Source organism: Leopardus geoffroyi, chromosome D1 (genome assembly GCF_018350155.1).
Source record: "Leopardus geoffroyi isolate Oge1 chromosome D1, O.geoffroyi_Oge1_pat1.0, whole genome shotgun sequence".
In the NCBI taxonomy this organism is placed as follows: domain Eukaryota; kingdom Metazoa; phylum Chordata; class Mammalia; order Carnivora; family Felidae; genus Leopardus; species Leopardus geoffroyi.
In genome coordinates, this window is record NC_059329.1 from 22,680,984 (window position 1) to 22,705,171 (window position 24,188).

General features: G+C 43.4%; 2 protein-coding genes across 3 annotated transcripts; one reads left to right on the plus strand and one right to left on the minus strand.

Moving 5' to 3' along the window:
• The first annotated feature begins 2,373 nt into the window (after positions 1 to 2,373).
• On the plus strand, positions 2,374 to 8,154 carry PATE1 (prostate and testis expressed 1). Its single transcript, XM_045483376.1, has 4 exons — positions 2,374 to 4,609; positions 5,811 to 5,846; positions 6,127 to 6,255; positions 6,944 to 8,154. Exons 1-4 carry the CDS (start codon positions 4,558 to 4,560, stop codon positions 7,075 to 7,077), a joined length of 351 nt encoding a protein of 116 aa, XP_045339332.1. The 5' UTR covers positions 2,374 to 4,557; the 3' UTR covers positions 7,078 to 8,154.
• Positions 8,155 to 9,724: 1,570 nt separating this feature from the next.
• On the minus strand, positions 9,725 to 11,180 carry LOC123600896 (prostate and testis expressed protein 13-like). 2 transcript variants are annotated; one of them, XM_045483374.1, is made up of 4 exons: positions 11,078 to 11,176; positions 10,922 to 10,945; positions 10,427 to 10,570; positions 9,725 to 10,110 (listed from the first exon to the last, which is right to left on the minus strand). In XM_045483374.1, exons 1-4 carry the CDS (start codon positions 11,139 to 11,141, stop codon positions 9,911 to 9,913), a joined length of 432 nt encoding a protein of 143 aa, XP_045339330.1. In that variant the 5' UTR covers positions 11,142 to 11,176; the 3' UTR covers positions 9,725 to 9,910. The 2 variants fall into 2 exon arrangements, with proteins under 2 accessions (XP_045339330.1, XP_045339331.1); XM_045483375.1 differs by lacking the exon at positions 10,922 to 10,945 and having other exon boundaries at positions 11,078 to 11,180.
• Positions 11,181 to 24,188: the final 13,008 nt, after the last annotated feature.

Genomic DNA, 24,188 nt, shown 5'->3' on the forward strand with positions numbered 1-24,188 from the left:
ATTTGTTTTTCTGGTGTTGAGTTTGGTAAGTTATTTATAGATTTTGGATACTAACCCTTTATCCAATATGTCATTTGCAGATATCTTCTCCCATTCCATCAGTTGCCTTTTAGTTTTGTTGATTGTTTCCTTTGCGGTGCAGAAGCTTTTTATCTTGATGAGGTCCCAATAGCTCATTTTTGCTTTTATTTCCCTTGCCTTCAGACACGTATTGAGTAAGAACTTGCTGTGGCTGAGGTCAAAGAGATTGTTGCTTTCTTCTCCCCTAGGGTTTTGATGGTTTCATGTCTCACATTCAGGTCTTTCATCCATTTTGAGTTTATTTTTGGGTATGGTGTAAGAAAGTTGTTTAGGTTCATTCTTCTGCATGTTGCTGTCCAGTTCTCTCAGCACCATTTGCTAAAGACACTGACTTTTTTCCATTGGATATTCTTTCCTGCTTTGTCAAAGATTAGTTAGCCATACATTTGTGGGTCCAATTCAGGGTTCTCTATTCTATTCCATTGGTCTATGTGTCTGTTTTTGTGCCAATACCATACTGTCTTGATGATTACAGCTTTGTAATATAGGCTAAAGTCCAGGATTGCGATGCCTCCTGCTTTGTTCTTTTTTTTTTCAACATTACTTTGGCTATTGGGGTCTTTTGTGCTTCCATACAAATTTTAGGATTGTTTGTTCTAGCTCTGAGAAGGATGCTGATACAATGCTGCATTTTAAGTTATTTCTCAGGAATTTTTTAAGCTCCTTGAATCTCTGAGCTGATGTTTTCCATTGTTAGTGAAAAGTTATCAGCCCTAAAGTTCACATAATGGAATACAACATAGAAAAAAATGTAAAGCTTTATACAAAAATATGAATAATTCCTAGGGTGCTTACCGTTTGATTCCATTTATATCAATATTCAAAAACAACAAAAAATATAGTGTGGTAAAACTATAAAACAAAACAATGGTTAAATTCCATTTAAAGAGAAAAGGTAATGTTTCCTACTAGATAAGGAAAAAGGAGAATGTAGTTAGGAAAAAACACTGTGTGGGGAATTTTCTGTGGTTTTGGTAATATTCAATTTCATGACCTGGTTCATTGTCACATGGTTTACTTTTCAATGATTTGAATATGCACTTATGTTTTCTCCCCTTCTCAGTATTTTTATTATTGTTCATCAATATAAAAACTCTGCACCCATGTATAGACACTCACACAGAGGAAATAACAGGGGAGAAATCTGCTTTGGTCAACTGGTCAGGGACAGTCTCTGAACACAGAGAAATTGTTGTTTTAAAAATTTTTTTTAATGTTTTTATTTATTTTCGAGACAGAAAGAGACAGAGCATGAGCAGGGGAGGGGCAGAGAGAGAGGGAGACGCAGAGTCTGAAGCAGGCTCCAGGCTCTAAGCTGTCAGCACAGAGCCTGTCGCGGGGCTCAAACTCACGGACTGTGAGATCATGAGCTGAGCTGAAGTCGGACGCCCAACCACCTGAGCCACCCAGGCGCCCCGAGAAATTGTTTTATAATCTGAAGGGATTCATTTAAATAGCATGTCGTAAATTCAGCCGTACAGAGGACTATGTGCCACCATGGAAGTGCCTGCAGTTTGCAAAGAGGTCTCTGAGCGCGGTCTTTGTGTTCTGGTGAATTTACCATGGAAATGGAAAAGGATTCCCTAATTTCTCCTTCACTGATGTCACCCTTTGAAGGAGTTCTCCTGGTGAGAGCTAGGTTTGTTGATACAGCATAGTGAAAGCGTAGGAGATTTTATTTGAGCTGTATGCCATAACAGGGACAATGGGTAGATTATTGGTTACTTCTGCACCCTTGAATCCTAGACTTACTTCCCTAGTCATGTCAATGTCCATGCTCTCTTCTCCAGCCCTTAGCGTCATAAGAGGGAACTATCTTGGGAGCTGTGGACACACTGAGCAATTCTGAGATTCCCAGGGGATCCTTGGGGATAGCAAGTCTCATGATAGAAAAAACAATACACACAGGAAGGCTCCCCAGAGACTTTCTTTTCATGTTCTTTCTTGGCCCTGCTCATATTGTCAGAAAATGTCCCGTTTTCACATCTCTAGATAGGGGAGAACCTCTCTGATTTCATCTAGTCTCAGTCACCCAAGGCTATACTGGTCACTGGCCTGAGGAAAAAGAGACAGACTGTTCTGGTCTGGCCATTTTTTCAAACCCCAATTTAGAAGAAACCGTTCTTTCCCTGCTAGATCACCAGTACAAGTTTTGTGGGGACTGGGGAAGCCCCAGGACCTTAAGGCTTAAGCTCCTGGGGCTCAATGGAAAAGTAACTGGAGTTCTTCATTTTGTTGACCCTCCTCCTATGTTCTATCTGCCTAAGTGAAGGTCTCATTCCTCACATCCCGGTGGTGTTCACTTCCAGCCCCATTAACCTATTCAAAAATGTTGTTATGTGAAAATATCACAATTATGAATGATTTTCTGCATATTTCGCTGTATTCCCTGTGTTGCAGTAGAGAAACAGTAGTCTGTGTCTTTTTAAAATAATGATAACTGATTGGAAAGTGAATTTCCATTCAAAAAACATCTTTTTTTTTTTCTGTTTTGCTGTTTTACATGACAACATTGGAGATGCGAACCAAAAATGCTAGCACGTGTTTGAAACATCGCCTAATCATACACATAGAGACATAATTGGGTACCTACCTGGTCACTAAGAGTTGAGTATTTGGGCTAATCTTCTGGACTAGTTGTCCTAATTGGAGTACTAATTGTACTCCCAGAATTTTGTGGTGGTGAGAAAAACATCATGAGCAAAGGGGTTGTGACAGATTTAAGTAAACTTCAAAGCAATAGGCCAAAGGGATCCACTCCTGAATACTTTTAAGTCATAGATCTGAAATATATGACATAAAATGAATTATGTGGGGTCCTCGAGGAGAGTTAGGGGCACTGAGGAAAGGAAAGAAGGGGTCTGGTAAGAAAATCAGGTATTGTGAGAAAACTAAGTCTGAAAGTATGAATTTGAGGGGACTTGAGGAGAAAAGTATGTCAGTTAGGTAAGGTTCATATATAAGCTAGGAATCCAACTTAGTAATCCAGGATCACTAAGGCTGGGAGAGGAAAATTATGCTTTAGGAAAAAGTGGTATAATCATCGCACAGGAGTGTAATCATGGGAAGAGACAGCTTCTGATGAGACAGAGGAGGAGAACATTTCCTCCCTTCTTGTGGGCTGCCATTAGCCAAAGAATGAAATATGGAATTCTTAGGCGGTAAAGAAGGTTGGAGAAAGGATTGTAAAGATGGAAGAGAAGACAGTAAATTCCAGGGCAATGAGAAGAGGGAAAGGGAAGCATCTGTTTGTAAATATGCATAACACAAAAGTCAGTGATGTTGTTTGTATGTGTGAGTACGTGTGTATAAAAGCTTCACCAGGGTCCTATGTATCCTGGGTAAGCAGTTAACTGGTCATAATTCTCTTCCTCCTTCCTCCCTTTCTGGAGATGCCAGTTTTCTCTTTTGGTATGTAATAATAGCCTCCAATATATCGTGGAGAAAATCTCCACACATCACTCTCATTGTCCCCCGTCTCTTCAGCCAATATCTGGTTAGACCAAGACCCCACCCTGCCCTAAATTGTGTCCCATTGCAATTTGCTTCCTTCTAGTTGCTGCTCCTCTCTCTCTGTTGCTCTGCCCTACACACAGGCACAGACACTTCCCTCAATTCCATGTAATGACACCAGAGACGAGGCTGCAACTTCCATTAGGACCTGTTAAAAGTATAGGAATAACGGAAAGAAACTACCAGAAGGCTTAGAATGAGATACTAGGTATGGCTGTTCTTAGACTCCACCAGCTCAACCCCCTCCATGGGAATTGTACCTTCAGCCACCTCTCTGATCGAATATCTAGTCCTTCTCAGAGTTGAGGTAACTACCCCCAATACCTGGCCTGACCTCAAGTGGGAAGGACCAGCTTACCTCACTCCAGAAGTAATCTCAGTCCTCTCTCTCCTAACGACATCTGTCTCACCCTGTGGTTAACTCCAAGAATGGCAAACAGCTTCCTCCTCGGCTCTCATCTCCATGGTTTGCTTTGTTCCAGGATGACAAACAGTGTGAAACTGGCCCCTCATGAGAATCCTGTCAGTGCCTCTGTGTCTATTCTTCCACCTCTCTTCTCCACTCTCTCCAGGTATGCCTTTTTACTGGTCTGTGCTCAGCATCCTTTTGGCCTTTCTGCATTACAATGACCTGTGCTCATATATTCTCTCATCTGTAATGAGCACCTTGAATCCTACCCACCCAACTCCGATTTATCCTTGTTTTCTCCCACAGTGTGGTATCCTGAAAAAAACCATAGAACATGGCATCATCCTGAGTAGTTGGACTGAAACAAATTAGGTCAGCTGGGCCTTTTTCTGCCCAGTTCTCCAAAAAAAGAAACCAGAGAGTCACTGGCTTCCCTAGGAGAAGGGTATGCCTTTCAAGGACTTCCACAGTGTCCCCACCCCTAACCCAACCCGGCTGAGGTATAAATAGACACCTGGCAGCTTCTTGCCCTAACCTGCTCTTTTCTTTCCAAAATGGACAAGCCCCTATTGCTGGGACTCCCCATCCTGCTCTGCTGCATTAGAGGTAAGTCCCTAGGGTTGACAGTTGGTGAGGTGTGTCCAGGATATGGGAATGGGTCAGGGTTCCTGTGACAAAGGTCCTCTTCTGGAGGCCATATAATCATTCTTTTTTAAAAATTCTTAATGTTTATTTTATTTCTGAGAAACAGAGAGACAGAACATGGGTGGGGGAAGGGCATAGAGAGAGGGAGACACAGAATCCAAAGCAAGCTCCAGGCTCTGAGCTGTCAGCACAGAGCTTGACGCGGGGCTCGAACTCATGAACCATGAAATCATGAGCTGAGCCGAAGTCGGACGCTCAACCAACTGAGCCACCCAGGCGCCCCTCATATTACCATTCTAATACCATGCCTTCCACTCACAATGCATCACATCCCTGGGACCCTTCCCCTTATAGGAGGAAATAAGTGGATTGAGAAGATTTTCACAGAAGTTGTGAGACGGGGTTTGTAACATGAGGTCTGCAGATCATGTATCTTTTTCCCCAACAGTATTGTCTGGGTCACTGGCAGACAGTGAACACGCATGTGAATACAAATGGATCATGGTGTGGGAGGGGGAAGAAGGAGGCGGGGGAGGAGATGAACCAGGCAGTGTGGGCATCGGGTGTTGAGAGGAACCCAGAGATAGCCCTTGAATTTCAACACTCAGCAACCTCTTACAGCAGGATGGGCTGGGATGGGAGCTGATTTGAAGTTTGACAAAATAATATGAGCAGCAGTTGACAAGGCTGAGGTAAGTGTAATAAAAGGAAAGCAAAAGGGAAAGGAGAGTGGAATATTGACTTTACAGGCACTGGTTGGCCAAACCGAAGTGTAGCAACCTTGTGAATTTCAGATGCTTTTCCGCATTGTCAGCTTCCAGGAACACGGAGATAAGAAAGCCACCGTAGGTCAGTTAAAAAGAAGGGAATGAGGGGGAGAAGATACATTTAGCTTTCTCTTCTGGTCTGTGCTACACCCTAGAGTGATGAATAGGGTATCTGGGAGGCCCCACCGGAGGTGAAGGGAATTGAAAGGAGGGAACAGGTGCAAAGATACCAGGAGGCAGTTGCCGGGGCTTTGGAGCGACAGAAAGAGCCTACAGTGTCCCCAGGTGAAAAGCACAGGATGGACCCCATGTGTTACAAGCATCACAGGTGCCCTGGGCAAGGCTAAATCTCAGACAAAATTGCAGATTGATTTTGTTTCTCTTTGCCAATACAGTTCATGAACTATTTACTGATGAAGACCATTATCTTGGTGAGTCTGAAGAGTCTGAAGATTATCTGTCTTGATTTAGTTCTTTTCCTTACCCCTCCACCTTTCTTTCCCCTCCCGTTTTTCCAGTCTAAATTCCTGAGACCATAAACTGCAGTCCTTCTCCTGGCTTAGCCTCTCTTAATAGAGGCAGATGCCCACAGTTAATGGGTCTCTGGTAAAGACTTCTGGGCTCCAAGCCGACTTCAGACCTGAAAGGGGGAGATGGGTTTTCTCACGGCAGTGTGAGATCACTTCTCACTTCTATTTCTTGACTCATTAGCCCAAATGACAGGAATCGTTCAGTGTAGGATGTGCCACTTGCAGTTTCCAGGGGAGAAGTGTTCCAGAGGCAGAGGAATATGCATTGTAACAAGTGAAGAGTCTTGCACAACTGGCAGGATTTCCAAGAGTAAGTTGTGGGATGGGGGTGGGGGAAGCCGACTGGGACATACGAGCTCTAGGAAAAAGCAGGGACCGTATTTCGCCACAGGCAGCCCCAGCCCTGGGATGACTGCTCTCTCTACCCTGAACATAGGCCCTAATGAAAAATAGATGGAGGTGGTCACCAAGGGGTGGGGATCTATAGCTATGGAACAAGTATTCTGAGCAGCTTGCAGAAAGCGGGAAGACCGCACGGAGTGGAGAGGGGAGGCGCAATATGGCCAGTGGACATTAGGTGGTTGCGGGAGGGTGGAAGGCAGTTCCTTGTCTGCCGCTACCTGGACTTCCATGGGGACGGGTCAGTGTCAGCATTAGATACTGTCTAAATGGCCTCTATTTTCCTACCCTTCGTGCTCAGTGAGCCCTTGGCATTTATCACTCTTACTTAAACCAGTTGTTGAGATTCTCCACTGAGATATCCAGCTTTGGAAATCCCTCAATTGCTTCTGTCACTACCTCCCCACCCCCAGGAATTTTTTCAAACTTCTCTGCCATTGCTTTTCTTCTGGAAAGCCCTCAACTTGCAGCAGCTTACAGTTCTCCACACTTGAATAACAGAGACTTGAACTACACACAAGTTGTTCTTATGTCCTGGTATGGAAAGAGGTTTCTTTGCAGAAGCCTCTCTGCTAATACGTTTCTTCTTCCTTCTGCAGAAGACGGTACTCCATGGTTAATGTTCATGGGCTGCCTGAAGAGCTGTGCTAATGTGAGCAAAATAAAATGGAGTGTCTACTTGGTGGAGTTCAGGTGCTGCCGGGGCTATGACTTCTGCAATGAATACCTATAGAGACTGCCTGTCCTTCAGTAGCTCCAATCTCTGGATGATATTGTTGCCTCCGCCTCCTTGCAATGATTTCTTAAAAAGCCACATTTCAGGTTGCAAACACATGGTTCTGCCTTCTGCGTGTGTAAGAAAAAGTCCTCTCCTTTTCTAGATTTTCTCTCTTGGTCCCTGGTGGCAGGTGGGATTTGGGGAAGGGGGGAGGACAAACACCTTGGGAGTAAGATCAATGTCTCCCACAGGTTATTGCAAAACCTAGTGCTTCTACTGTGTAGCCTAAGGTGCTTCCAGAAAGGGAAGACGAGAATCGGGGAGCAATTCTTTTCCCGACCTTCCCCCTTCTTTCTGAGGCAGGATATTTTCCTTCCTTTCTTCTTCTTAAATGTTTATGTCTCTTGGTATTATCCTTCCTATCTCACTCCCACGAAAGCTTATAACCCTGGCCTCACAGGGAGGGAAGTAGCAAAATGAAGAGCTGGCCTGAGTCTTCTTGAATTTTGTTCACGAATGCTGTTCCCAGGGTGAGGAGAAGGGTAGAGCGTAGAAAAGAATTTGCATCAGAATCCTGAAGAGAGAATAATTTTCTGCCTTCCAGAATGAGACTCTCTTCAGGGTTACGGGTTGGAGAAGAAGTGGAGAAGTCAGCTACGGGATCTAAAGATAGTAACTTATACCCTGCTTCCCTCGCAAACTCACCAGAAAGCACCCTTAGCTATGGAAGAGCTGTGGGATACTTTCAAGGAGATGAAACCAGAAGGAGTAGCCACACAAATGTTACCATGTGTCTAGCATTGCATGAAAGAAGCTGAAATTTGTGGGATCTGAGTAAGCCATGTGAGTCTGGCCCCTGGACATCTCAACAGCAATCTCTGTACAGAGCTGTCCCCATGAGCAGATGCCTCTCCCCTTCCCCCACTGCACACACACTCAGGCTTTCCGCTCTGTCTAGTTCTAGTACCCTGGAAAAATAGGAGTGAGCATGAACATGCGCACAGGATTGAGACTAATTTCTAACAACCTGGTAGGATGAGGCCTATTTATGTGATTATGTAAATATAAATTCACTTTTCCTGTTTTGTTCAACTGATTATCATTTGTTACTGAATCTAGAACTAGGGCGTGTGTTCAGGGTCTGTCTTCTGTCATTGTTCCCTCTACTTCCTGTTTTTCCCTCCAAAATGTTAAGAACAGAGATGTACTGCAATTGGACAAGAAAATTAGTAAGTGTTGTACATGCGACAATATAGGAGTGAGAATCTCATGAAAATCAAAGATGGGAAACACAATAGGGCAAAGCTCAGAAAGATTGGACTTAGAAAGCTAGTCTGGGTAGGATGAAGGTCTGGGGGCTTTGCCAGAATGATTTAGGAAGCTTCACTTCAAACTTCGCTATAAATGTGTGTTGGTCAGCCTCCAGCTGTCAGTATCACTCAGTATCTATCTGCTACTCTTCCCGCCACGGGCTAACTTCTTCACTCTACATTGTTTCTCTCCTCTAATTTGAAGTTTCCAATTTTGACTTGCTTGGGACCATTCTGGGTGCTAATCACACATCATAGTAATTCCCCTGGTAAAGCACTTCATCGTTGGAGCCTACTGCCAGCACCTCCGTTCTCTCCATATAGACTAATCCTGAATGGAAGAATCTAGCATATTTTCTGCTTCTTATGATACTAAAGTATAACACTCCTGCTAACATGATACAATTTGGAGGAAATCCAAGCATACATATATTGCAAACTTTTCAAAATTAATTTGTCTGTTAAAATATTTTATTATGTTTATGCAAATACAATGTGGTAGAAAGCAGTAAGCAATTATAAGTCTGGATCAGGAGGGATACTACTAAAACTGGGATAATATTATATATGTACACATAACTGTACAGCCAAATATGAAATGTAATAGTGTCTGTAGATTCCAACATAGGAATGCAAGCATGGTAAAAGAAAAGTTTAACCCAAAGCGAGTGAATAATACTTTAGGGAGTCATTTTTGTCATTTCATAGCTCATTATTTTTGTTAGGACACCACAGTGAAGTCTGAAACTATTATCTTTCCTTGACATAATTTGTTGCGGGGATGTGTCAATAGATGAAAAGCACTCAGCTTTTTACCAATGAATTCATTGAATGCAAGGAGATATTTAAATATTTTTCAGAACTGGGTGGGAGGGGACTCCTCACATGCCAGGAAACAGAGTAGCTGGCCAATACCAGGCCAAGTGCTTACCCTGATGTCCTTGGCTTTGGCCATGAAAGCAAGAGAAGATCATTAGAAACATGGTAACTTTGGTCTGTGTGGTCAGGAGGAGCTGTGGTTGGTACAGTTTCCCCCAAATGGTGGCAGAGGCACAAAGACTGTCTAGTTCACGGCAGTTAGAGTTTTCTATCTTCACATTTACTTTCTCAAGCCCCTACTTAACACAAGCCTTTCCTGCCCTCCAACAAACCCAAAGATTTCTCCTAAAATCTCTTGCAATTTCGTGTCCCTATTTCTCTCCAGCCTGCTTTCTCTTGATCTTTGCTCAGAAGCTCTACCAGAAAAGTACTTTGTTCCCTTTGCCAAAGATTGGACCCCAGGCTTAGCATCAGAACTTAAGGATAGTTACAGATTGCCAGACGCTATCAGGAGGTAAAGACGGGAATCCAACCAGAAGGCAGACGTGGGTGTTCTTATTTTCCTCTTAATGGAAAAACACTGACACAGGACGTACAGAGCTTCGATGGGTAGATCTGCTGGAAAAGAGTAGAGAGTAGGGTCTGGTTTTGAGATACTGTGAGATGATGTTGCCATTGTGTAGGGGAAGGGCAAAAATTACTGGGAGGATCGTTTAAGGTTATGGTAGGACATCATCATGGATAGTGTGTTCTTTATCTTCTCCAAAAAGCGCTGACTTTTCCAAAATATCATGTCCAGTATTACACATATGTTTATCAGTGCAGCAAAATGTTTCTCTCAGTAAGTCATGGTATACTTGGAACATTCCCTCTTCACAAGGATTACAAGACAGTTTTGTATATCGGTACAGATATCTCCCTAAAGAGAGAAGAAAAGTAAAGGTAATCGCCTTACTTAATCACACTGTCTCCCTGGCAATGATGGCTGTCAAGAATCTCATTGGTTTTCTGTAGCCACGGATGAGCCCTCAAACTGTGCCTGCATCTCATCTCGGTCTCTCTAGACAGGACCGGGCAAAAGACATCTGCCTCCCACACAGGCTCCACCCGAGGTCGGGGTATGGAGAATTCCATTTTCCCAGCCTCTCCATGGGCCCTGTTCCCTCCACACCTTGACCTCAAGGAAGGTGTGCATCACTGGTAACGTCTTGTGTCTCTCTCTACCTCTCACTTACCTGTAATTGGATCATTGTAGTAATAGTGATCTGTGGTGCAACTCTTATTGGATTTGAGGGATAAATTAAACTTCCAGCAACGTTTCTTGGGACCACGGCATTTGAATCCATCATAGAAATCACAATCATGGCAAAATCGAAGCCCTAAAGAAAAAGGGGAAAGATTTAAAGCAGAGCTCTAGGGAAGGCAATTCTTCAGAAACCTGCCCCACTGTCAACATTTACACTGGCAAGGGGCAGTCCTCACAGGAAGGAAGTTGACACCCTCCCCAACTTCTGCCAGGGGTCCTTACTCCCTTATAGCGACAGCTATAACCCTATATATTCAAACCCCCTCCCGCCTTCACCCAAGGCTGGGGGCAGAAAAAAGATTCCAGGGCAGTGAGTGAAAAGACTGGAAAAGAGTCAGAGAGATACAACGTGTGAAAAAATCAGGAATGTCCTCTCTCCCTGTGACATCATATATCCAAAAACTGCAAACCAACTACACCATACATTTTGATTTGGGGCCATGGATATCTGTGAAAAGAAGAAGAAAAATTCTCCTTGAGCCATTTTACAGTATCCCAAAAAGCCAACTTTAGAAACCACCTCCATTTCCTCCCCATATAGCCTCTCACCACCCATCACTGCCTCCCTCACAGGTTTTACCTTCATCCATGAAGACCACTGTGAAAGTGCCCAGCAGAAGCAACAGCAACAGCCTGAGACCCATTTCTGAGACATTCCCAGTGGGAGGTTCAGCTTTATTTATTCCCGTCACCTGCCGTCAGGCATCGCACTAGATCCCAGAATCATAAATTTCAGATCGAGCCACCTCAATCCTCTCTACAACGTTCCCAGGAGACGGTACATCCTGTCTGCCTTTGCATTTCTACAGATACTTGGAACTCAGCCCACCCAGACAGCTCACTTCACTTTAGTAGATCTAGTATAAGGAACTGATTAACGTTGGTGTAGAATCTCTCTCCCTAGTACCTCTTCACTTCGCTTGTCGTTCTATTCGTTGGCCTACACGGAGCATGTCTAAGCCCACGTTCCAGGACAGCCTTTCACATGTAGCAAATCTGGGGGCCCTGAGCCTTGCGAGGGAGTGGCTCTGTCCCTTTCAGGTACCAGAACCATCCAGACACTGGCCTCAGCATGACCTCCAGCGGTACTCCATCCCTCCCAAAGTGAGTCGTCACTGCCACCAGGATACTCCGGCTGTGGTCTGACTGCCCAGCATGAACAACCCTCTGAGAGATGGATGGGGCAGCACAAGAAAGGGGGATGCAGAGGTGAAGATGATCAGTTTCCCTTCAGCTTTATTCACTAATTTGTTCAAAGGAGACAAAGACCGGAAATGATTCCAGTGGGGAGACGTACACTGGGGATTATGGGGAGAGAGGAAGACATATTTGGATCAGTCACTAGAAAGGGGACAAAGGGGGGAAGGGAGCAGGGTGGGCTGGAAATGAGCTTTCCCATCAGTCCCCTGCCTTTGCCTCACTTCCTCCAGATGGTGCCACACACTTGTGCCTCCCTCCTTCATCTACTAAGTGTCACTTTATCACCGAGGCTTTCCAATATACACACATGTAAAGAGGAAATATTTGTACATACGTGCAAAACTCCCTTACCACGCTTGCCACGTCCCTTTCCCGTTTTCTCTGGAATGCTCAAGCCGCTTTGTCATTCTAAGACTTTCCTCATTTATGTTTCCTTGCCTCTTTCCCCTCTCAAGAACGAAAGCGCCCTGAATGCAAGATTTCCCTGTGTTGTGTTTGCTGCTTTCTCCTCAGCACTGGGATGCCTTGCAATTATCAGATAGGCAAGACTATCTGATGAAAAAGTGAATGCATCGTTGGTGTGGTTAACCTGAGACACGAGGGAACGGTGAAAAGCCCCTAGTACCAAGTTGCGGGATGACCTGTGGTTGGTGACCACCACAGAGAAGACAGGCAATGGCAACGGCAGATTCCCCTGTCTTGGGGACAGAGTGAGTGTGGGGCCCACTTATCTGAGTGGACTTATTCCCAGAGCCAGACACATGCTATTCCCAAGTACGATCCCTCACGTAATCTTCGCCAGGAGGGTACTCCCTGTACATCTGGGATGGAGGCCCAAGGGTGCTACCTACCTGCTACGTGACCTTAAACAACTTACTCATTTCTCTGGGATCTGGGACCTCACAGGTGAAATCAAGGGCTGTCAGAGGTATATCAGCTGTAGTTATTAGGACTTAATAAATTCACATATGATAATGGTCAGTCAGACCCTACTTGGTGGCAAACATTCTTGATTTCTTTGACTTCTCTGAACAACCACATAGCTTAGAAATAATTGACCTCATCTTCAAGTGTGCTTGAAGCCCAAGCACACTTAGAGATGAAGTATTACTCTCCAGGGAACAAGGTTGGACCCGGTGAGCCATATCCTTCCACTACATCATGCTGTTTCTTTCTCTTTACAATCCGAGAAGGGTTGTACATGATACGTATGAGATTCTGGTTTCTTATTGTGAAAATTGTGACTTTATCAGTGTACCTGTCTTCCCTGTTGAATGTGAGGCCCAGAAATGGTGGGAGATTCAGGAGCCTGTGCCCTGGCAAATCCCTTTAAACGGGCTAACACCTGAGTTGCCTTCCAGACTCAGCCAGAAGCTTTGGCTAGCTGCTTAGCCTTTCAACACTTCTGTCCTCAGGATCTTAGTGTGTGCCTCCGACAGACCTTGGACACCTGTGGCCACCTCTCCCTCCCACAGAGAGAGAGGATGTGCTGTGCAGGCATTCTTTCCTCCCCGCCTCCATATCTGAGCCCCCAGAACTAGGTTCCCGGCCCTCCCCTGGGGCCTCTCCTGGGGCTGAGGGTCTGCACCTTCTCTCCTCCACCCCTGGCTCCTATTCAAAGCCTTTCCAGCCTGCTGCCCCTCCCTAGATGGGAGGTTGAAGGACTTGCTGTCCTGCTCTTTGCTGCTCCCGCCCTGCCCAGAGGCTCAACCTGTACCCACGTCCTATCTCTGCAGACAGAGGAGAAGGTAATGGACTTGAGGCCACATTTGGCTCCTTTGTAGTCAGCCCGTGGTTGGGCTCACCTTGTCCCTGCAGAAGGGCAGCGAAAGGGCAAAGGATACACGGAGAAAGAAAATAAAAGTAGAACACCACCCCCACTCACACAGAGAAAGTTCCCTGCATAGAGCAATATCCCCTTCAACCATTTCTGCCAACCTCAGACAAGCACTTGCCCTGGCCCTGCTCAGCAGGGAACACACCTGAGGGTGGGATCATCTGGTCCCAGGTGAGTCCATGACAAGAAGGAGCCTTGCTGTATTACAGGACTCCATCTGAGCCCCACACACCCAGAAAAAAGGACATGTGTGACGGAGGTCCAGGCATGTTTCTCCTCCATGACCATTTCCCTTGCACGCACTGCAAACCTGCCTCACTGCCGGGCCAGCAGGGGACATGGGGTCTGGCTGACTCGTTCTCCTGGCTGGCCCTTCACCCAGCCCTGCCTCAGAACTGCACTCCCTCTAGTAGCTGGACCCACCCCACATCACTGCCCTGCATGCCTGGGTCTCACTCCAGAAACTCTTGCCGTCCCCCCATACTCAACCCAAAGCAGCCCCACTTCCTTCCTTTCACTGTCCTTCAGACTTTCTCGCTGTGGGCAACCTTGAAGGCACCGTTTTCCCCAGTGGGTCAAATGGAGGGGTTGGGCATGGAAGCAATAGAGCCCCATATCTTTATTTTACGCCTAAGAAACAGGACTGAATTGCAATTTCACCGCAGTGTGAAGACAGAGGGAGATCCTGATCTGGGTGCTCTCAGCTGTCAGGTCAGGGATCATGTCTGATTGGTGCTAACAGAGCAAGAAATGGGAATTCAGGGTCAGACATGGATTCTGGGTCACCACTTCCCATCGATTCGGCTCCTACCACATGCCCTGCTTTGGAGCTTAACTCATCTAACCGACTTGACAGCGGATGGATTGTGGGGAGGCCAGGAGTAACAATGGACTTCTTCAAGAGGACTCCTCCTCAAAAGCCTCTATTTCCCGACGTTTTTCTTACACTGAGTCAGCAGGATCTCAGTCTCTAAGGCAGTGAGGGCTTTGCCCTGAAGTCCTGTTCCATTGCCCCAGCCTACTGCCTAACAGCCCCCTGTTCCAGTAGTTGCCCACCCCGTTTTGGAGTGATGAGTACGGGATGGAAGGCTGCTGCAAGCCACCCCTAACAGCAGTTCTCGACCAACTTCCAGGACTTTTGTCACAGTACGTGCACAGTAAATATGCTTCCCTGTACAGGCTGCTGGGACATTGACAAGTCAAGCTGGAGAAGAGGGACTGGAAGTTATACTGCCCTCTAGCTGTAACTTGCACCTGTTCTTGCCTACCCAGGAAAACCCACCTGTGGAGCCCAGGAGAGTGAGAACACCCACGTTAAGGCCATTTAAATGTTCTCTGAAAGTGCATCGGGAAGAATGGAGATTGTCACCCCAAACATGACATGTCGGATCCATATTCTCTATGTTCCCAGACTAAAAGTGAGCCAGGTGGGTGCTCACCAGCGCTACCAGAATAGAAAGCCCTGTGATAGGGCTGAGATGAGAACTAAGAACATGGAACACTTTGTGTTACTTTCCATAGTAGCCCATACCTCTTAGCCAGAGTAAATGTCAGAGACTTCAGCCAGCAGGAGCCAGTCTCATGATGGTCATCTGTCCATAGAGAACAGCAGGCTAGAGCCTGCAGGTGCCCCTCTGGCATGGGATGAGGAAGAACCTGGCCATGAGGGTAGCTGCAGGAATGTCCTGATGAAGGTTAACTACCACAAAGGCTTAGATTAGGCTTATGTGTTGAAGTGGGCACAAGAACTGTTTCTTCCAGAATAGACTTTGAAGGTGGAGACTCAGGTTCAGGGCATACTGATTTTCCTTGATGGGCAAACAGCACAGATATTCACTGAGTTCTGAAATTGAGCCTGTGCAAGACAGGCCCCACTCTGCAACTCTTCATGGCCACAGTCCGGGGAGACATCCAGAGAATGCATAGAAATCCCAAGAAGCTCAAGTTAAATGTCTATAGAGGTTCTCTTTGTGTCTCTTCTTCATCTGTACAGCCACCAACTCTTGGAGCTTTGTTGGCGCCTACAGAGGCCCTTCTATATGTTCCAAACTTCTGGGAATAGGTTATCTTTTCTTGGTTCCCAGGGGCGGGAAAAAGGAGGTATCTGAGGGGAGAGGGAAGGAGATAGCCTACAGTGAGTGTCAGGATTTGGGGGAGACAATCTCTTTTCCACACACATCTAGCTAAGGAAAAATTTCCCAAGCTTTAACACACTGTGAACAGGAACTTTATCAATTACTCATTTCCTAAAGACCCCCGATCATGCGAACTCACACATCGCCATCTATTAGATGGGAAGTCATAAACTCCCTCACTCATACTACAGTCAGTGAAGGGATCCAGGACCTCAGCAAGAGAGTAATAGCTTCAGCCACAGAAGGAGGGAAGAGAAGGGCGTCACTCCCTAATCAGGAAGTTCCCTGTTACTGCCCATAGCTTGCCATCAAGATTTCTACTGCTTGCCACCTCCGTCCTGCCCCCGCCTCCCCAAGGTCTCCTTATGCTATGCCTTTGCTGCCTCTGGCAATCTCTCTGCCTCTCCTTTTTTCACCTTTTCTTCCTAGCAGTGCCTTTGCTTTCTCATTCAATGACATCACTCTTCCCCCCCAATCTTGATTGGGAGATAGTAGAACTGCCTAAGATAGTTCTTTCACCTATAACCAGGCGTGAAGGTTTCTGTTACTATCAACTACATGTTCATCCTGGATTAGTGGCTTCTCCCTCCAGTTGCGTAGAGGCCATTTAAGACCAGAAGCCTCTTATCATTTAGATAACACTCGTTATCTACTTATCTAAACACATCCTTATATGAATTTAAATCATACACTTCTTGGGATGTTTTTAATGTACCAGATAGAGGAATGACATAGAAACTACTACATTGTGGTTCATAAAATTTATGTAATTAGATGAACAACCTACTCTGCCATTCCATCCCCCTGCATATATGCCAACACCAACATGACCACCTTTCTAACTCCTGGTTCATTTGGGGATGTAATAAAATTAAAACAATTTTTTAATTTAATGTTTATTTTGGGAGAGAGAGAGACAGAGACAGAGCACAAGCAGGGGGGGCACACAGAGAGAGGAAGACACAGAATCCGAAGCAGGCTCCAGGCTCCAAACTGTCAGCACAGAGCCCGATGCAAGGCTCGAACTCATGAGCCATGAGATCATGACCTGAGCCGAAGTCAGATGCTCAGCCAACTGAGCCACCCAGGCACCCCATGGGATATAATAAAATTTAAAACTTTTGCTATCTCTCTTCACACATAGACAACAGTGTAGAAATCCCCTATTTAAAATGGTAGTTTTCTGAGAGCAGAGTAGTAGATCCAAAACTCCAGTTCAGGCTTTTACAGCCAATCATGGGCTATCAAATTGTCATCTTCATTGCTTAAAAACAGAGCATCTGTGGCCTCATTTTTATGCACCTGAGCTGCTCATCAAGGTTTGAAACAGGAGGATGAATAAGGAGTTCCAAGTAAAACTGAGCATATTAATGAAAATTTTATCCTCAGAATTGATGGAATCACATGAGATTATAATCTATTTAGTAGAATATCTTTGTAAATTAATGTTTGCATGTGGGACAAGATGGTCTCCAACTGGATTCCCTATGATGGAGGGGGCATTGCCTCACCTTGCATTGCTTGGAAGATCTTCAAGGGAATAGGACCTGAAGAGCTGAAGCCACCCAATGACTTTCCACTGGATTCAGAGAGCTGAAGTTCACCCAGATTGCCCTCCTAAAATACACATCTTGAAGCTCACCACAATGTCAACCAATTCATTGCTGTGGAAACAAAATTCTATGGGTTACCAAGTACCAGTATCAGACTGGTGGGGAGGGAGCAGGCCAACCTCCTTGTTGGATTCATTCCTTCGACACATATGTTGGATGCTTGCCATGTGCTAGATATTGAGGAGTTGCTTTAGGTGCTGGGGATACTTCTAAGAACAAAAGAGACCATTAGGGGTCAGGGGCTAGATAGTGTTTTGAAGAAAGACTCAGAGGGACAGAGGGGCCGATTTCAGTCTAAATGGAATCAGAGACTATGACATGGAGAATCTAATGCATGCTCCCTCAGAAAGAACGGAACTTAAAAAATGAAAGACTGATTTCCCATAAAAGCCCGATTTAAAGACAATGGAGCCTTATCTCATGACCACTGAACATCTGCCAAAAAGCTCTCGCTATACTCAAGCCACTGAAATTACTTCGTGAACTCTGGCTGGACTCCCCCCTCTTTGCATTCCTTGACCATAAGTATAGCCCACCCCAAATCCTGAATGGACTCACCCGTAGCTTGCTACAGCATGTGTTTCCCCAATTGTAATTACTCTGCTATTACTGAATGAACTCAATTTCTGGCAAGGTAAGCTTGCTTCTATTCACCTCTTTATTTAGGTAGACAGAAGAAAGCTAGGACCTGGGTCATGTCTGTGAGAAGGCCCACTAGGATAGATTGCACTTTCCTTCTCTTTCCATTGGACTATGGAAATGGTCGTATTTAGTGTGTAGTTTGCATTTTTGCTACATCTATGCCAGCCACTCAGTAAAGTCTGATATGTCCATGTAATTCTGAAAGGTGGTATGTTGGGAATAAAGGAACTAGGCCTTCCTACATTAACTCCTTTATTGAGGACCGTTTCATGGTAGCAGCACCATATCAGCTTAACATAATGCTCCCATGGCTTCTGGTTTCAAATGACAGCTTTACTACATTTGTGACCTTAAGAATGGAACTTAACCTCATGTATTCATAAGGTTGTAGTAAGAATAAAATGAGATAATGTGCGTCAATGGCATAGATCAGCACTCGGCACAAGAAAGTGCTCATTACCTTTTTAATGTAAAAATTATAATAAGTTATTAAGTCAAGAAGGACAGCAGCCGAGGGGTCCCAGAGAGTGACCAGTATCGAATGAACCAGGGCCTATTGTGGAAATGAGATCACACGGAGAACCAGGTATAGGATTAATCTGAATTAGGAGTGAATTTAAGACTAATCTCCTTTTATCTCCAATGTATTTGCAAGAGGAGCCCTTTGAAGGAGGAGTTTACAAAAGTACAGAACCAGAACTTGGAAAGGAATACTTTGAGTTGCTGCTGGTTGAAATCACTGAACCACAAGGGCAGCCAAGTGTGAGAGAGAGACACTGAGTCTGGCATTAGACACTGCCTGGGGTTTCAATGCAGCCGATGCCTCAGGGTAGATGGCCAATCTCCAAGAGCCCTAGAATAGAAACTTGGTTTTGTAGATGGTCTTAGAGAAAGTACATTTCACTTCTGGACACCTGGTACAAGGAAACCGAAAATATCTTTGCTTATATACTGCAGTTTGGAAAATTACTGCAAAGACAGTGCAAATAGGGAACATAGGAACATAGTTGGGGCATTCAGGACTCATTGGAGAAGACTTCTGAGGCTTTGAACAGTGAAACATTACTGTAGGCTCTGAGACTAGAGGAAGTGGAACCAAGGAAAGGTCTATTTGACCTTTCATGTGATTTTTCTCCTTTGCCTCCTGCAGAAACCAGCCTGACCCATTCTACCTGGATACTCCCTATGTAGGAATAAAGCAAGATTTGGTATAGAAATAAAGGAAAACTGGGGCGCCTGGGTGGCGCAGTCGGTTAAACGTCCGACTTCAGCCAGGTCACGATCTCGCGGTCCGTGAGTTCGAGCCCCGCGTCAGGCTCTGGGCTGATGGCTCAGAGCCTGGAGCCTGTTTCCGATTCTGTGTCTCCCTCTCTCTCTGCCCCTCCCCCGTTCATACTCTGTCTCTCTCTGTCCCAAAAAAATAAATAAACGTTGAAAAAAAATTAAAAAAAAAAAAGAAATAAAGGAAAACTAAAATAATATAGTAATATGCATGACCTGACATTTTACTTTTTATTTATTTATTTTTTTAGTTTGCTCCCTGCTCAACGTGGGACTGGAACTCACAACCCCAAAATCAAGAGTCCCGTGCCCTACTGACTGAGCCAAGCAGGCGCACATGGTGTGACATTTTTCAACAGATAATACTACATAACAGTAACCTCATCAACCAAAGAATTATTCTGAGAAAGGGTTTCCCAAATTCCTTCATATTTAATTTGTAATGGAACCTGGAGGACACATATCAGAATATTCTCTTATGTCATAAGAGGAATGCCTCATCCCCCATTAGCCTATGATGCCTATGGTCAGAGGAAGAGAGGAGAAGAGGAGTGGGAGCGGGATAGCAAAGTGTCTCCATTCCTTCTTCCCAACAGGCAGAGAAAAAGGTCACTGTACTGACTCTGGTGACTTATGCTGATCACAAGGGGGGAGTTTAAGTTGTGCCTACACAATGGGGGCAAGAAAAATTAGGTTTGGAAATCAGGGGATTCACTAGAAGATCTTTAATTATTCCCTTGCTCAATAGTCTTGTTGAATAGAAAAGACAACAAAGACAAATCCAGCAAGGATTCAGATCTTACAGAAATAAGGGCTGGGGTATGCCACCAGGTCAGGAAGCCTATCCAGTTGATAGGTCAGCAGAAGTGAGAGAACAGAGAATACAAGTGCTGGAATGCAGCTGTGACGACCAACCATCTCAGTTACAGAAGTGGGAGTTGTGGCAGCTATATTTCAGATTGCTTCATCATTTCAATGATCTCCCTTGCCCTCCCCCCCTCACTAGAAAGAGCCTTGGTGGTGGCTATTTCACTTTTTTTTTTTTTTTTTTGGTGATAGCATGGTTGAATTGCTATCACCTCCCAAGGATAAGGTAATGGGAATTTTTATATTCCTGGTGCTGGGACTGTAAAGTTTCCACCCAGGTGAAGAATGGATGCTGAGAGATTAAAGGGGTGAATCCTTGCCAACATTCTTGTTTCTTGTGTTGTTAATTTAAGCCATTCTGACAGGTGTGAGGTGGTCCCTCATCATGGTTTTGATTTATATTTCTCTAATGATGAGTAATGTTGAGCATCTTTTCATGTGTCTGTTAGCCATCTGGACGTCTTCTTTGGAAAGAGGTCTATTCATGTCTTCTGCCCATTTCTTAACTGGATTATTTGTTTTTTGGGGTGTTGAGTTTTAAAAGTTCTTGATATAGTTTGGGTACTAACCCTTTATTCAATATATCATTTGCAAATATCTTCTCCCATTCTGTGGGTTGCCTTTGAGTTTTGCCGTGCAGAAGCTTTTTATCCTGATGAAATCTCAATAGTTCATTTTTGCTTTTGTTTTGTTTCCCTTGCCTCCAGCAACGTGTCTAGTAACAAGTTGCTCTGGCAGAGATCAAAGAGGTTGCTGCCTGTGGTCTCCTCTAAGATTTTGATGGTTTCTTATCTCACAGTCTAGGTCTTTCATCCATTTTGAATTTATTTTTGTGTATGGTGTAAGAAAGTGGTCCAATTTCATTCTTTTGCATGTGGCTGTTCAGTTTTCCCAACACCATTTGTTGAAGAGACTGTCCTTTTCCCACTGGACATTCTTTCCTGTTTTGTCAAAGATGAGTTGACCATGAAGTTGTGGGTCCATTTCTGGGTTTTCTATTCTATTCTATTGATCTATGTGTCTGTTTTTGTGCCAGTACCTAACATCTTGATGACTATCGCTTTGCAAAAAACCTCAAGTCCGGAATCATGATGCCTCCAGCTTTGCTTTTCTTTTTCCGGGATTGCCTTGGCTATTTGGTTTTTTTTTTTTTTTTTTGTGCTTCCATACAAATTTTAGAATTGTTTGTTCTAGCTCTGGTGGGATTTTGATAGGGATTGAGTTAAATCTGTACATTGCTTTGTTTCATTCTTCATTGCTTGTTTCATTCTTTCCTCCAGATTAAGAGAGAGAATCCCAAGTATCGACTTTTAACAATATTTGTTCTTCCAATCCATGAGGAATGTTTTTCCATTTCTTTGTGTCACCTTCAATTTCTTTCATACGTGTTCTGTAATTTTCAGTGTACAGATCTTTTACCTCTTTGGTTAGGTTTCTTCCCAGGTATCTTATGGTTTTTGGTGCAATTGTAAATGGGATTGATTTTTTGATTTCTTTTTCTGCTTCTTCATTTTTGTTGTATAGAAATGCAATTGATTTCTGTATGTTGATTCTGTATCCTGCAACTTTTTCTGAATTCATGTATTGGTTCTAGCAGTTTTCTTGGTGGAATCTTTTGGGTTTTTAGCATATGGTATCATGTCATCTGTCAATAGTGTAAGTTTTATTTCTTTGCCAATTTGGATGCCTTTTGTTTCTTTTTATTGTCTGATTTTTGTGGTTAGGCCTTCTGGTATTATGTTAAATAACAGTATTGAGAGTGGGTCCCTGTCTCTATCCTGACTGTAGAGGAAAAGCTCTCAGTTTTTCCCCATTTAAGGATGATATTAACTGTGGGTTTTTCACATATGGCCTTTATACTGATGCGGTGTGTTCTCTCTAAACCTACTTTGGTAGGGGTTTTTATCATGAATAGATGTTGTACTTTGTCAAATATTTTATCTATATGTGGTGTATCACATTGATTGATTTCAGAATATTGAACCACCCTTGCTATCCAGGGATAAATCCCACTTGATCATGGTGAATCATTTTTTAACGTATTGTTGGATGTGGTTTGCTAGTATTGTATTGGGAATTTTTGCATCTGTGTTCATCAGGAATATTGGCCTACTGTTCTCTTCTTTAGTCATGTCTTTACCTGGTTTTGGTATCAGGGCAATGCTGGCTTCACAGGATATATTTGGACGTTTTCCTTCCTTTTCTATTTTTTGGAATTGTTTGAGAAGAATATATATTAACTCTTCTTTAAATGCTTGGTAGAATTCACCTGTGAAGCCATCTGGTCCAGGACTTCTGTTTGTTGGGAGTTTTGGTAATCGATTCAATTTCTTCTCTGGTTATTGGTCTGTTCCAGTTTTCTATTTCTTCCTGTTTCTGTTTTGGTAATTTACACGTTTCTAGTCCATTTCTTCCAGATTTCCCAATTTGTTGGCATATAGTTTTTCATAATATTCTCTAACAATGTTTCTATTTCTGTGGTGTTGGTTGCTATTTTCTCCCTCTTTGTGATTTTATTTTTGAGGGTCCTTTCTGTTTTTATAGTAACACAAGTTGTTGTGAGGTGGTTTTTATATACCTATACAAGGATAAATGGAATTGAGGAAAAATTTTGGTAGTTCAAGGGTTTATATTATTGACTGTTCTTTCATCAGTATCTTTGCTATGCAGGCAACATGAGTGATGATCTTGTTATCTGTTTTTACCTAGCCTAGCAAATTGCCAGCAGTGTCATAACTGAAGAGAAAGTTAACCAATCTTCTACTTCGATATGTCTGATTTACTGAATAATATAGTGTTGTCCTATTTTTTTTTTAAGTTTATTCATTTATTTTGAGAGGGGTGGGAAGGAGGAGGGAGAGAGGGAGAGAGAGAATCCCAAGCAGGCTCTGCCCTGTCAGCACAAAGTCCCACATGGAGCTCAATCTCACAAACTGTGAAATCATGACCTGAGCTGAAGTCAAGAGTCGGATGCTTGACCAACTGAGCCACCCAGGCACCCCCAGTGTTATCTCATTTAAATTATTTATGTCCTTCATTTAGTTTTTAAGCTACTAAAAATAATTTTATGTTCATTTTTAAAAATCAAAAAGGAGAAAGGGACAAAAATATAAATTACCTACAACATTAGTATTGTCTGACATTTTTTGTCAAATAGTTCTTTATTATATTTTGCACCTCTCTGTTGAGATTCCCTCATGTCTCTCTTTTTCTGTAAGTTCTTGAGAATATTTATAATAAGAATTTTAAATTCTTTGCCTGTTAATTCCAACATCTGGGTTGTTGCAGTCTTTTTATATATTGATTCTCTGAAACTTTTTCCATGGCTTTACTTCTATAGGAAAAGAAAATAAACTTATGCCAGAAAAATATATCACTCAATGCTTAAAACTAGATAATACATTAAAATACCACCATTTTTCACTATTAAAATTAGATGAATAAAAAAGTTGATTGAGAGAGAGGTAGATAGATAATAGACGTGAAGTGAAAATGGGATCACACTAAACTGCACTATTTTAAAACCCCCTATTTTAATGAACATATCCTAACATGTTTTGAAATCCATATATTTGTATTTATATTATATCACTTCTATGGATGCGTGGTGTTTCGGTATACCAATGTATCACATTTGATTTAGGCAATCCTGATTGTTTCTAGTTTTTGACTTTTATTATCAACACTGCCACAGAGCTTGTTTCCTCATGTGGATTTTTTTTCATCTTGTTTCATTCTTTCCTCCAAGTTAGAATTATTTTCTTGTGATACTTTTTTAAAAATTGGGGTATAATTGACATAGAAATATTAATTTCATGTGTAAAACATTGTGATTTGATATTTGTATAGATTGCAAAATGATCACCACAATATATCTAATTAATATCCATCATCACACACATTTACAAATTTTTTCCTTGTAATGGGAACCTTTAAGATTTACTGTCTTAGCAATTCAAGTATGCAAAACGGTATTATTAACTACAATCACCATGCTGTAATTATATCTCTTATTTATTTTATAACTGAAATCTGTATCTTTTGACTTCCTTCACCCATTTCATCCATCCCCTACCCCCCACCTCTGGCAACCACCAATCTGTTTTCTTGTTCTCT

Bases quoted from the DNA above. Each gene is read 5' to 3' on its own strand.
- PATE1 (XM_045483376.1), top strand. From the start codon at position 4,558: ATGGACAAGCCCCTATTGCTGGGACTCCCCATCCTGCTCTGCTGCATT. The intron at 5,847-6,126 runs GTGAGTCTGAAG...TTGACTCATTAG, and splicing joins TGATGAAGACCATTATCTTG to CCCAAATGACAGGAATCGTT. The intron at 6,256-6,943 runs GTAAGTTGTGGG...TTCCTTCTGCAG, and splicing joins AACTGGCAGGATTTCCAAGA to AAGACGGTACTCCATGGTTA.
- LOC123600896 (XM_045483374.1), bottom strand. From the start codon at position 11,141: ATGGGTCTCAGGCTGTTGCTGTTGCTTCTGCTGGGCACTTTCACAGTG. The intron at 10,946-11,077 runs GTAAAACCTGTG...TTCTTTTCACAG, and splicing joins AGTGGTCTTCATGGATGAAG to ATATCCATGGCCCCAAATCA. The intron at 10,571-10,921 runs GTATGGTGTAGT...CTTTTTCTTTAG, and splicing joins CCATGGCCCCAAATCAAAAT to GGCTTCGATTTTGCCATGAT.